Source organism: Euphorbia lathyris, chromosome 1 (genome assembly GCF_963576675.1).
Source record: "Euphorbia lathyris chromosome 1, ddEupLath1.1, whole genome shotgun sequence".
NCBI classification, from domain to species: Eukaryota; Viridiplantae; Streptophyta; class Magnoliopsida; order Malpighiales; family Euphorbiaceae; genus Euphorbia; species Euphorbia lathyris.
Genome location: NC_088910.1, coordinates 43,294,972 through 43,308,330, shown reverse-complemented (window position 1 = coordinate 43,308,330; position 13,359 = coordinate 43,294,972). Strand labels below are relative to the sequence as shown.

At 36.1% G+C, this 13,359-nt stretch overlaps 1 protein-coding gene across 4 annotated transcripts; it reads right to left on the bottom strand.

Moving 5' to 3' along the window:
* Positions 1-2,299: 2,299 nt before the first annotated feature.
* Positions 2,300-8,013, bottom strand: LOC136230156 (RING-H2 finger protein ATL43). Of its 4 annotated transcripts, none has more exons than XR_010689288.1 (4): positions 6,409-8,013; positions 4,532-4,666; positions 4,005-4,217; positions 2,300-3,015 (listed from the first exon to the last, which is right to left on the bottom strand). XR_010689288.1 is itself a non-coding variant. In XM_066019129.1 (3 exons), exons 1-2 carry the CDS (start codon positions 7,705-7,707, stop codon positions 6,045-6,047), a joined length of 1,335 nt encoding a protein of 444 aa, XP_065875201.1. In that variant the 5' UTR covers positions 7,708-8,011; the 3' UTR covers positions 4,528-4,666; positions 6,032-6,044. The 4 variants fall into 4 exon arrangements, 2 of the variants coding, with proteins under 2 accessions (XP_065875201.1, XP_065875195.1); XR_010689286.1 differs by having other exon boundaries at positions 2,308-3,015; positions 4,005-4,222; positions 6,409-8,011; XM_066019129.1 differs by lacking the exons at positions 2,300-3,015; positions 4,005-4,217 and adding an exon at positions 6,032-6,080 and having other exon boundaries at positions 4,528-4,666; positions 6,409-8,011.
* Positions 8,014-13,359: the final 5,346 nt, after the last annotated feature.

Genomic DNA, 13,359 nt, shown 5'->3' with positions numbered 1-13,359 from the left:
TATTTTTGAAATTAGAAAAAAATAATGAGAGTTATATAATAATAACTAAAGGGATTAACGATAATTAATCCATTTGAGATATACGGGTTCAGTTATTGAATAGCAGAACTTGTAGATCTCTTAGAGTAGTGGAAGCGGTAGCAGATCTTGTACCACCGGTAACAGGCAACCACACAACGTTAGACTGAATAATCCACTGACTAAAGCCTATTGATAGGAAGCTAAAACTCTAATTCTCCATCTCTTAAGATGGGTTTGGTTCGTTCCATTTTGGGCGGGTCGGATTAATTAGATCCATACTCAATTAATCCTAACAATAACAACCTTGTCTTTGTAATGGAAAATAGAGGAGAAAACATTGAGACTTTACTGAGCAAAATTTTTAAAATGGAATTTTCTTTTACGGGGTAATTGTCTCCCAAGATACAACAACAAACTTGATCAAACTTTAATATGTGTAGAGAATTATTACCGAAATAAAATAATAATAATAATAGAATTAATAAATAGGGATCAAAATGAAATTTTTTCATAAGAATTTTGTGCTTAATTCTCTATCTTGTTCAAATAATTGCATACATAAAACAAGAAAAATAAGAATGAAAAGCTAGGAAGAATTGTTTTTTTTTTTTCTAACAAAACAAGTAGGTTGAATGTCATTGTCTTATTTAATGTATAACCATTATGAACTTTCAAAAACTATATCATCTTTAAAAAGTCTCATTCTTGAGATATTTGAAAGGTGAATCACTATTTCATTCATTTTTTACAACAATCTCTTACATGAAATTTGAAAGCGAAAAAGAATTCAATATAATGATAACACTTTCTTATCAATGTTTATATATAATAGGTATGCAATAACTCTTAAGTGTTTCTTGTGAAATTCTTGTGAAAGTACTTCTACTCTACGGATTAATAGATATGATGTTCTTGAACATGATATATCACACACAAAATACCAACATAACACGGGTTTGGTTCTCATGATTATGCTTATTATGATCGTCAATATCACCTCGTTCTGGAAGAGTTTTAGATAAGTATGCTTCATTAGTCCCCATTGAAGTGACTCCACTTCAGTTTCACACAAGTGATTAGTATTTTTCAGACTTTTGAAATACAAAGAATCATTAAAAGCATATCTTAACGTTTTCTGTTTTATATCACTATTTACATCACAAGAATAGGTAAGGTCTTAGTCATACAGTGATTTCACAATGTCTATACAATTAGATTGTCCATTTGAACATAGATCTTAGGATCTCTAATCCAGCAATGTTGGGTTTCCTTCATATACAACCTTTAATTTTAATGAGTTTCAATCTCATTCCTTTTAATGTTTTTTCAACTTGGTCTTGGTTCAACTCTTTGGTCAATCTATGGAATTATGATTTTACAAAATCAATGGAGATAATACGTGTTGAGATTAGTTTTCTAATGGTGTTCGATGATGCATGTGTTGATTTTTACCGTTATACATCACGTTTTTTTTGTTTCTTAATCGCTGCTTGATTATGACAATGTATGCAAATTGTTGGCACATGCTTTGGCCATTCAGGAATATCCTCCAAGAAGTTTTGAAGTCACTCGCCTTCTTCTTCGTATTTATCTAGAGTTACAAACTCAGACTCCATGGTGGATTTGGTTATGCTCGTTTATCTAGAGGATTTTCAAGACACTACTCCAACTTGACTGAACATCCATTTGTACCTTTGGAATCTGTTATATCAGATATCCAACTGGCATCAAAGTGTCCTTCTAACACAGTATGATCTCTCGTATAGACAGATATTTGGTCAACATTTTCACCTTTACTTTTGGACAAATATCGAGTAGCACTCTATTGAAGTTCTTGCTTTACCAAAATCATCCTTACTAGACTTTCCAAGTATCTTTTGTATGTAGTGTAATTGAAACAAAATAAGACCGTTAGGCAAACATTTAATTTGGATGCTCAAAATCACATATGTGAATCTCATATCTTTCATATTTAGTACTTGATAGGAATATTTTATATTTGAAAATTTTTCCCTATTTTTTTTTTCAAAAGCTTGTTTAGCATATTTAACTGTGAAATAAATGTAATGAGAACATAAATTATTATGTTTTAATAAATCATTTTATTCTTGGAACATTCACGATTTCATATATTCTGTATTTGTTAATTTGTATTTAGAAATATCAGATTGTTAATTTAGATTTACAATATTGATCTATCACTCGTAAATAACATACATAGTAACATGTTGAATGGATTTGTAGCTTGTATAACTCATTCAGTTAAATACAAGTGCTAAAGGGCGTTTGGTTCACAAAAGGGAAAAGGAATCAAGAAAGTAAGGAATAAGCATTAATTCCCTTATGTGTTTGGATATATTTAGGAAAGAAAATGGGGTAATTTCCCTATAGGGCCTGGGGTAATGAGCTTAACCTAAAGTGGGGTTTATGGGTAAAGGAAATGAGTTTTTTTTCTAAACAAACAAAAACAAAGGAAATAAAACTCTCCCATTCCCATTCTCATTCCTAAAGACCCCGAACCAAACGCCTCCTAAATGTATCAAACAAATCCTATTGAACAATGTTCAATTTCATTTAATTAATTGTGTTAAACGTGCAAGCAAACCCTTGTCAACCCATTTAATTCATGTCTTCACCTGTTAATACATTCATTAAATGAGTTGTATCAGAGTTAGACATGGAGTTACTAATGTTTGATTAGCATAACACCATTATAATACTACAAACCCAATTTGACAGCACTCAAAAACCTTTGGATTTTACCTTTTTCTGTACGATAGAACCTCAGGATTTTACTTGGATGTACATACATACATACAACTGAGCCCCATAAATAATGTTAACTGCTGCAAGTGGGATAAAGGGTGCCCACAACTCCTGCAACACTTTAATGTGCGCATTACAACACCTGGTGGACCAAAGATCCACAACTGCTTCAACTCCTTCGATACTTGAGCCCCATAAATCATGTTAACTGCCTTCTCTAAAGGAGTGCTGCACAACATTTATAACCAGTAAAAATATTAATGAACACTAGACAATAATAGACTTGCCACTTTAAACATCTACAAGTGGGAACATGCCTTTGCAAGATCAATATCGTCCGTCCAAGGTGAAGTTTAGATATTAATATTAATTTAGCTCTTCAATTTGGCATTCTGTTCAAATTAGTCCAAAATGACTCCATTTCAGCATATAAGAAATTAACAGTGTCAAAAAGTCCCCAATAATGGTGGTAACATGTGTTACTTTTGGGCTAATTTGACAAAACATGTTGACTTGTGGACTAAATTGAAACATAAAATTCATTTTGAACCAAATTGATCTTGCAACCCAAGTTTAGAAGTCCAACTGACCCTTTATCATCTAGCAGTGAAAAGGTTGAATAACATCAGTTTTATTTTTTAAATATCCTGCACACAGAATTGCAGATAGTTGTGCTAAGTTGATTAAAGCTCGAATTAAGGTTCAAAATGACTGGTGAAGTTGGCAGGCATGCATGATCAGTTTAGACCAAATTGAATTTTGGATATCAACTCAGACCTATATTTGACAAATGAGCTCAAATACATTCAGTTTTATTGGGACTAGTTTGACAAATATTTGCAACTTCTGGATGGAGTTGATACCCGATTTGGGCTAAACCGATCATGTCTACTAACTTCAAGTGCCATTTTGACCCATGTTTCAGAAATGGACAAATAACTTCATAATAATAGAGTCTGCTAAATGATAAACTCTTGATCAACTAGCTTTTTCTCCCTCAGAAATACAAGTGATGATTCAATTCAATTTATCACTTCAACTTTCATTGCTGTAAGAAAATTACCAAATACAACTATGAATAGGTCGATCAGATGAACAGTGATCACGGTGTGCATATGCAAATTTTTATCTTAAACCTTTAATTTAAATAGTATGAATACTAACACCATGCAACATGCACACACATAATAATGACTTGGAAGAAATCTCGCACTTACAAAATCAGCAAGGGTATCTTTATTATTGGATACAGTCCCAGAAAGTGACAGCACACTGCCTTTAAAATCTCACTTCTTTCCTTGGTCTGCATAGTACTCTTGAGTTCCTTGCAGTTCTGTTCTTTTCCCATATTTTATGTTTGTATAGATCCATTTGCTCTATTTTCTGATTCATCATTTTGTGCACTACCTTTGGTCCATGAGGACAAGCCCCTAAACTGATGCAATAATTCAAATCAGTTCTAACATCCATTAGATAAAAAGGAACATGTATTCAGAGAACAGTCAGTAGCAGATTTTCGCTAGCAGAGAACTGTTTAAGAAAATACGTTATTCCAAATTAAAAAGAATATTTTGACATCATGTGGATCAATCATTAATTAGCCAGCCAGATATTACCCAAAACAATAGAGGTTTGAACCATTTTTCTCCGGGATGTAGTCATGTAAGGGACAGCAAAATCTCTAACCTAAGCCATTTGCATAAGATAAATAAACAAACTGAATGTTTTATCAAGTATTTCTAACCTTAAATGAATAATCTTCTTTACAGGAAAACGCCTAGCTTTCCTTCCAGACAAATGAAGTTGTTGAAATAGGATGCTGTAATTTGAAACCCTTGGTCCATGATACTGGCCTCAGTGAAAATGTGGCATAAGAACCCTTGTAAATAATAGACAAAAACAGTCTCTGAAATTCAGTTACTTCAAATATATAAGAGGCCATGAGATTATTAACAGTATTATATAATTTAAGTATTTACAGAAGATAATACGATCAAATGCTAAATATAGGACCACACAGAACATTAAAATTGGGTGCATAACCTCGTGAGCTTTAATTTAATGGGTGCAGATGCACACAAAACTGAAAACTGGGAGATTTCATGCTTTTGCATGGTGAGCCCAAATCATTGTCACATCATGAATAGGAAACTAATAGGACTGACTGATCTTTTTTCACATGTGTTCCTGACATTCAGGAATATTGGGACCAAAGGGATATCTTGATCACATAAATTAAATAAATACATCAAAACAAACATAAGAATTAATTCAAAATATATCCCTTAACCAGATTTATTCAAGTAATTCTCAAACTTAAGCCAAAACAATATCTACCCTAGTCATGCATCAGATATCAATTTCACCAAATTCATAGACATTGAATGAAAATAGAACAATAAGCATATTAAAAACAAACCCTTCCCACCAAAAAGCAAAAAGCATTTGAACATGGTAATATAAAATAGAAGTTACAAATAAATACCATCTCAAAAGAGCAAGGTGAAATTATTGATTCAACTTCCATAAACCCAACATGGACAGTCTCAAATCATTTAGACAAAAGAATTATAAAAATGATGGATAAACAACAAAGGACTGCAGTAAACACAAGTGGACCCTTTTGATAACCAGTTTCCCAAATTCATCACATGTTATTACCAAAAGGTTGTTTGAAGGACAAATTAATGGAACTAGCCAGATTAGCAACAGAGAATTTTAATGCAAAGGGATTAGAGCCGAAAGCATTGAGGACAAAAAGGTATGAAATTTATAATTTAAGGCCTAGTTTCCATTAAATTTGCACTTCATTAAATACAAATATGCATAAATTGCGTTAGCATTTCATGCATAACCTGAAATTGATGAGTCACCACAGCCATCTTCCCCAATTTAACTACCCACTCATCTCCTCAACAGGACCTAATCCAAAAAAATTGAGGTTCCACTATAGAAACACATGAATCACAGCAAGAAAGCAGCACAAGTGATTTTAACCCAAATTAAAAACGAACAATGGAAACTATGCAGTCAAGTCCATGAGGAAATATTTCTTCGTCTATATGTTCTTCTATTAGTGCATAGAGATTTTACTTTCATAATCATTACCTTTCCCAAAATTTTCCAGGGAAAACAAGAATAGAGTACATTATATACATACCCATGAGGCTAAAACCAACAAAAAGCAACAGACAAGTATAACGGTGAAAAAGATTGAAGCGAGGAAAAAGAGAAGTGCACAGACCTGTCCACTTGAGCTATGCAAAGCTTAAGCCTTTATGTGTAAGAGATAGCTGATAATGCCAACAAAACAAGGGTAAATAAGGAAGAGAAGAGCTTTTTGTTGCTTTTATCTTCAAACTGAATTATGATGAACAGCAAGAATAGTAGAATACATAAAAAGAGGGTGAAAGGTAACTCTTGTTTGTTTCGCTGGTGAATTCAAGTAGTATTTGATTTTGGGGTTTTCATGTAGTTTGTATTCTTTGTCCTCTATTTCTCCAACCTTCTTTTTTCCTAGAATTTTAACAGCCTAAGCTAAAAAATTACTACCTAATTAACTAGCTACAGGGCTTCTACATTTCCAATTAAGAAAAAAAGTCTTAATCAAGTAGACCGTACATCTGCCTGTGACTGTGAGCGAGAAGAAATCCAAGCCAACCATCTCGATACAACTCCTGCCTGTCGTTCGCCACCGTCACGGTTGTTATTACTCTCCCTGCCAATAAACCTGTTCAATCCAGTGATTTCCGACACGCTTCTTGTATTTATTACGTTTCTGCCATTTCTCCTTTCTCCACCTTCCCCTTCTCCTTCTCCTCCGTCTCCTGTCTTTTGTCGCCTGCAGACCGACGGCCGATATGCCAACTCACAGATAATCATCTCTGACCTTAGATAAAGTAGATCCGACGGTTGTACGTCGCTCCACCTCTGATGGACCCCACTCCCTGTAACAATATTGATACGGTGCTCGAATCTTAGCTTGTCCGGACCCGCTGATTTCCTTGATCCGCAATGCTCGCTATTTCCATCACCGTTTATCAACAGAAGACCGTCTTTTCTTTGATGGGACGGATAACGGTCGAAGCAACCAACTGTAACGGACTCGTTATTCTTCTTCCTCATCAAACCATAACTATCCAACGACCTCCTCGCCGGGCCCTGACCGCTACTCCGATGCGGAACTCGCTCTGACCCCGATGTCGTTCTTTGAACGACAATTTGCGATAGAGAAGCGCTTCCTTTCTCTCCGGCCCAAGAATGCCTACCGGAAATTCTCCGATATCCATCAGACCCTATCGTTTCCGTTTTCACCTCTGTCTCAGCCTGTTTTTCAGCTCTTCCCATCTCTATGTCCGATATTTCAGAATCAGGAAGCTGCATGCGGTTGGGATGGAATAAATTGGGGGTACCTGATACTGAATCGTGGTCAATCAAGAGAATATCCTCCGGTTCGACCCGGTAGCGACAGAGAGGGCAAGTAGAATGAGCGTCGAGCCACGTATCGACGCATTCAACATGGAAAGCATGTTTGCACTTAGGAAGTAATCTAAGAACCTCCGGTGACTCAAACCTGTTAAGGCAAACGGCGCATTCGAGCCCATCTTTCTGGCCTCGAAGTGAGCTGAATCGGAAAATAGGTAGCGACTCGATTACAGTCCGATCAACACCGGAGTTCTTTCTTCCTATTGATGTCCCCGGTCCACCACCGGTTATGTGTGTATCGGCGTTAAAACCGTTGTAGATGATGCCGTTGCCGCGCTTACAGTGTTTGGCGTAAAGAAGCATAAGCAAAGTAATGGAGAACATTGTGGTTAAAACGCCGACAACGACGGCAATGCTAGGTTTGAATGGCGGAGAAGGTGAGAATGGCGGGGGCGAAGGGTGAGGTGGCGGTGCGGAAAAATTAAACGTAGTCATATGAGAAGAGGAACATAGAGAAGAAAGAGTAGGGAAGTTTGTGGAATAAACATTCGCAAAAGAAGGAAGAAATTCAAGAAACAGAACGAAAAAAAAAGACAAAAAAAGAGAAGAAAACGTTATTCAGAAAAGAATACGCTTACGCAATGCCTACTGAGACGCTGCCATTTTGAAATGTAAAAGAAAAAATATATATTTCATATAGAGAAGCTTTAAATGGACACCACTCGGGACTGAGACAGGCTAGATTGTATCTATTTGGACTCGGCTCAATCAGTGTCCGCGGCCAACGAATTTTATAGTAGTTTGAGAGTAATACTTCCGATCAATTAAAATTGTTTTTAATCCTATTATATAAGTATGATTGGTGGGAAATATATATATATATATATATATATATCATGCATTGTTTGGTAGGGAGTATTATTTTAGAAGTATCTTAAAATTATTCGTCCGCGGTGACCAAAGTTTGGACAATCTCTGTAAAAGATTATAAAATGTTTAATTTATCTAAATAAATTATTTAAGTTTATATTTTTCTAATAAAATCATTTTAATCATTGAAATAGCTCACGTGACATTTCAATGTCACGTCAGTGTCATCTGACATATTAAAAAAAATGTAACTACACATTTTAATTGATAATTGCTATATCACGTAGGTTAATTGGTGGTTAAAATTTTAATTGACAATTCTTATTTATTCGAGTTAATTTGTGGTTAAATTTTTATTATTATGTTACATGGTATTGAGACATGTGATTAGATGTCACATAATCAATTCCAACGAAAAAATGATCGAAAAACGTTCAAAATGAATTCATTGGAATCAAAAACAGTCTTAAGTGATTTTATTGAGACAAATTAAACTTTTGTAACTTTGTGAGGACATTATCCAAACTTTTATGACCACCGATGCTAATTAGCCATGTTTCGACTTGGATTGAGTTTGAACTTCCTTAAATTTGATTCGAAAGACTAAGAATATCGAAATAAATTCGATTGTTTTTAATTACTATATACATTTCATTAATTTTTAATTTAAAATAAAGTAATTAATGACTGGTCAAACAAATAATATTAATTTTGAATCCTCGATTGTAACTCTCAACTAGAACTCATAAGCTACTGTTCATATGCAATCACCTTTTGTAATCTATGAATTTGTCATCTTCGACCACCAATAGCTGCTAGTATTCTTGGTTCTCAGCTATCATAGATGATTATGAGGGATATGGGCCTAGCCCATCAAGCGCACGGTTAAACCCAGCATGAGAGCTTATGGGAGCCATAGGCCACAGTCCAACGGCCTACTACATCACAACAGCACTCTATAAAAGAGACCAACAATGCCCAATAAGGATGTCAGATACATTCTTTCTCTACTTTAATACTCTCTCACTCTCACTCTCACTCTCACTCTCACTCTCTCTCTCTTATTAACTAATTTGATCGTCGGAGTGTCTCCAGGGACCATTCCCCGCGCAGGCACAACAGCAGCTACAAAGATCATCTGACGTCTCCACTTCTCCATTAGTTTGTGCGATAAACGTGGAGAGCAAATGATCAACAGCCGAATCTGAACCTCCCACTTAAAATGGGCGACCCACAGGCACTGACCCCCCGTCAAAGAAATGCTCATCACCCCAGCCGGAACCTCCCAACCCCATGCAGGAGGAAATGCCTCAAGCCCTGTGATGGCGCCACTGAATTTGACCCCTCTACTCATGGAGATTGAGCTAGAGGAAGAAGAGGCCAACACTAGCGCTCAGCTGGTCAATATTATACGCTCCTAACTACCCAAGCCGTGTAAACCGCAACATACATGAAAATAATCGAGCAATACTGAAGCCTGCATGAAGAAAACGTGAAGATATGGAAGTTCCTCAAGAGCAAGACCGACACAATGGAGCAACTTGTCCCCACTAGCTCTGCGGGCGTGGTAGAGCTTGCAGTTGTGCAGCCATTGGCCTCGATCCAGACTGTTACCATCCCACATGTGAGTCTCCCCACCACTCACTAAGTACGTGGGACTTTTACAATTACCTCCAACGTACTAGGTTTGACACCGCTGGTAGCCCTAGCAATCGAAGGAGGCAACCTCACAATAGGGACGCTTCGCACGTGAGGTTTCTTCGACTTAGAAGTACCCTCACCACTTGCCTTATCACCAAAAGCTTTATACTTCCTCTGGCAACTCTGACCGGAGTTAGTTAAAGTGAAGTCACTAGGAGTAACACTAGTCAACTTAACGACTTCCCCTCGACTAGACTCACCAGACATATTAAGGCAACAATGCAACCCCGAAAAACCCCCCGACAAAGAACAAAAATGAAGAAACACACCTCAAAACTCCAATGAAAGAAGAGACTGACCTAGTCCATGGCAAAATCAAACTCCCAACACAATAAAGGCGAATGACGAACTCCCTAACTTCATGCAACTTTGCACGAACACTAGAAACGGTATGAGAGACACCCAGGAACCACCGTCGGAGTACTAAACAAAGATAAAGTTTTCTTTAGCACGAGAACAAAGAAAGTTGAGTCTAAAGGCGAAAAAACTTCAAAAGGCAAAATGAAAACGCTTTTATAAACAAAAATAATCCCAATAGGCGCCTAGAAATTCACCACCAGACATGATCAGACACTTGGCAAATCTGAGCATGCATTTATATCACGCGTCAATAAATAGCTGACCAAATGACATCATTAGGGCTTTTCCCTCTCTTTTTTCAAAAAAGAGACCCTCGCACTACCCTAGCATACAGCTGTCGACCACTTTAAAATTTTAAACCGCCTTTGCATGCACATCCGTGCACATCTTGTCAACAACACATCTCATATGTTATCTCCAAACTACCCCTCCGAACGACTGCGGCCAAAAGAGCTCCCAACATCACTCTGGCTATAATCTTCGCTCTCCAATCATAAGGCACTTGATGTCAATGATGACCGATCTAAATTTACTCATCTCCCCCACAAACGAAAGAAAGGCAGTGCACTCTTACCCAAGCACATTCGATTCTCAAGCTAATCTCATACGGCAATCGAACAACCATGCGGCGCCACGCGCCTAGTCACCGAATCATAAAGACACTTCTCACATCAAATGGTTCGATGGACAACTTTTCATGTTAGCATCAAATTCGGGGGGGACTACTTGATGGAGGATATGGGCCTATGCCATTAAGAGCTTATAGGAGCCATGGCCACGACCCAACAGCCTACTACATCACAACAACACTCTATAAAAGAGACCACCAATGCCCAATGAAGAGGTCGGATACATTTTCTCTCTACTTTAATACTCTCTCACTCTCTCTTTCTCTTTTAGTAACTAACTTGATCGCCGGAGTGTCCTCAGAAACCGTTCCCGTCGCAGGCACAACACAACTAAGGAGATCACCTGACGTCCCACTTCTCCATTAGGTGATTACTTTATTTTAGATATATATATATATATATATATATATATATATATATATATATATATATATATATAATCTAGTAATTAAATTTTATTTAAAGCCCGACTCGAGACATTAACGAGCGATTCAATCTCAGTTCTCCCTTTAAATATCACTAAGCACGTAGTCCATATGATTAAGATAACGACTAGTTTAACTATCAAATACCATCTGGTTTAGAAGAAAAAAATTAATAAAATGGAGTTAATGGTGAAGATAAGAATCTACATTAGGGGCGATTTTACCAACCAGTGTCAGTGTCAGCTTTATGGAGTATTTAATAGCAAATTTCTAGAGTCTACCATTTTATAGTTGCAAAAAAAATGGTCTCCAATACTCTAAAATTTCATCGTTTTGATGTGTTTGAGGTTAAAAAAAAGTCTTAAGCTTAAAAGAGTAAACATCTTTAATGTTTTATAACTCAAACGTTATTTTTTAAAAAAATTATAAAACTTTAATCTTTAAACTTTTTTATACTTGTGTATTTATTTGCAAACACATATATGTGATTTAAAAGTTTGCAAATAGATATTTGTGGTATATTTTTTTTACAAAACAAAATATTTTAAATTACACAATTAAGTTTTAATAACAATCAAGAGTATTTTTATCTTTTAAAAAAAATTACATTTACACATTGACAAAACACATGCCTCCAAATCAAAGTTCAGCTATGTAAAATGAACTTAACCACCAATTTAATTCACAAATTAGTAAAAATAGCTAAAATGTTCACCATGATTATGGTTTCGATTTAGGAGGTTGTGTTTTGTCGATATGTATAATTTATTTTTTTAAGATAAAATATGTTTTTATAATTGTAATGAGCGGTGATTTAAATCATATGGTGGAGATTAAAACAATCATATGGCTTAGATTTATGCCTCCTAAATCTAACGGTGACTGGCCAAATTCACTTGGTCAGTCATTAACCAAGTGAAAACTACGGATGTAACGAACTTAAAGTATAGTTTAAAATATTTTATTTTATAAACAAAATCTATCACAACTTCTATTTGTAATTAAAAACTTTTAAACTACGTGTCAGTATTTACATTTACAAATTGAATAAATTATATTTTACTTTTTTCCTAAAATTAAGTTTTGTGAATTTAAAAGTCAAAATTGATTTTGAAAATAATAATAATTCAAAAGAGTTAACAAGATAAAAAAATACTTTCAAAGTAATTAATAAAAAGATATAAAGCTTTATAAAAAAAATAAAGGGTAAATAATTTATTAGCTCCATTTTTTTTAACTAACATACTGTTTAATCATATATTTTGAAAAACACATTATAAGGTTGATATATATCTTTTATTTTTTGAGGGGAACAATATATAGATTTTTTATAAATGAAGCATCATTACATCAGCAGCTAAAGACTGGTTTAGAAACACAGGCTCTAAATGCCAATAACAAGGCGTAACCAAAGTTAGGGCCTCCCTTGCAATTACATGGGCGACATTATTGGTTGACCTACGGTTAAAGCGAAGAGAAAAATCTGAGTTGACCGATAGTATATGACGACAAGCCTCCACGATAATCCCATATTCCGAAACATCAGGTGTAACAGATTGGATAGCCAAAAGTAGACCTTCGGCATCGATTTCAAACACTATATGCGACCAGTTCCTGCTGCAAGCGAGTTGGAGGGCTTTTCGTAGGCCAACTGCCTCAGCCATTCTGGGATTCAGCAACCCCGTTCGACATTCCGCAAAGGCAAAGACAAATTGCCCCTCACAGTCTCGCAAGACTCCACCAAAACCCGTCTTATTCCAGATCAACATTGAACTTTAGATATCCATTAATCGGTGCCTTCCAACGTACTGCTTGACCCTCTCTCACTGTTGTGTCCGCAGAGCTGCAAGAAGCTTTGCTGAACTGGTCGTAGTAATCACGGCATAAAGTAGCAGCAGTCCGTGCCGGGAGCAGTTTACCTTCCCAAAACTAGCGTTTCGCTGGCACCAGATTTCCCAGAGTCCCATACAGAGTTTCTGTCCCTCCTCAATCGGTCTATTAGAAAGAAAATCATCTATCCATTCCTCGAAGAAATTCGTCCCCGGTATCCTATGATCCACCCCAAGATGCAGCCACAAAGCGTTAGCATAAGGGTAATCAACGAACAGGTGGACCAAGTGCTCTCCTTCCTCCTTACATAACGGACAGATATTGTCAGTCGG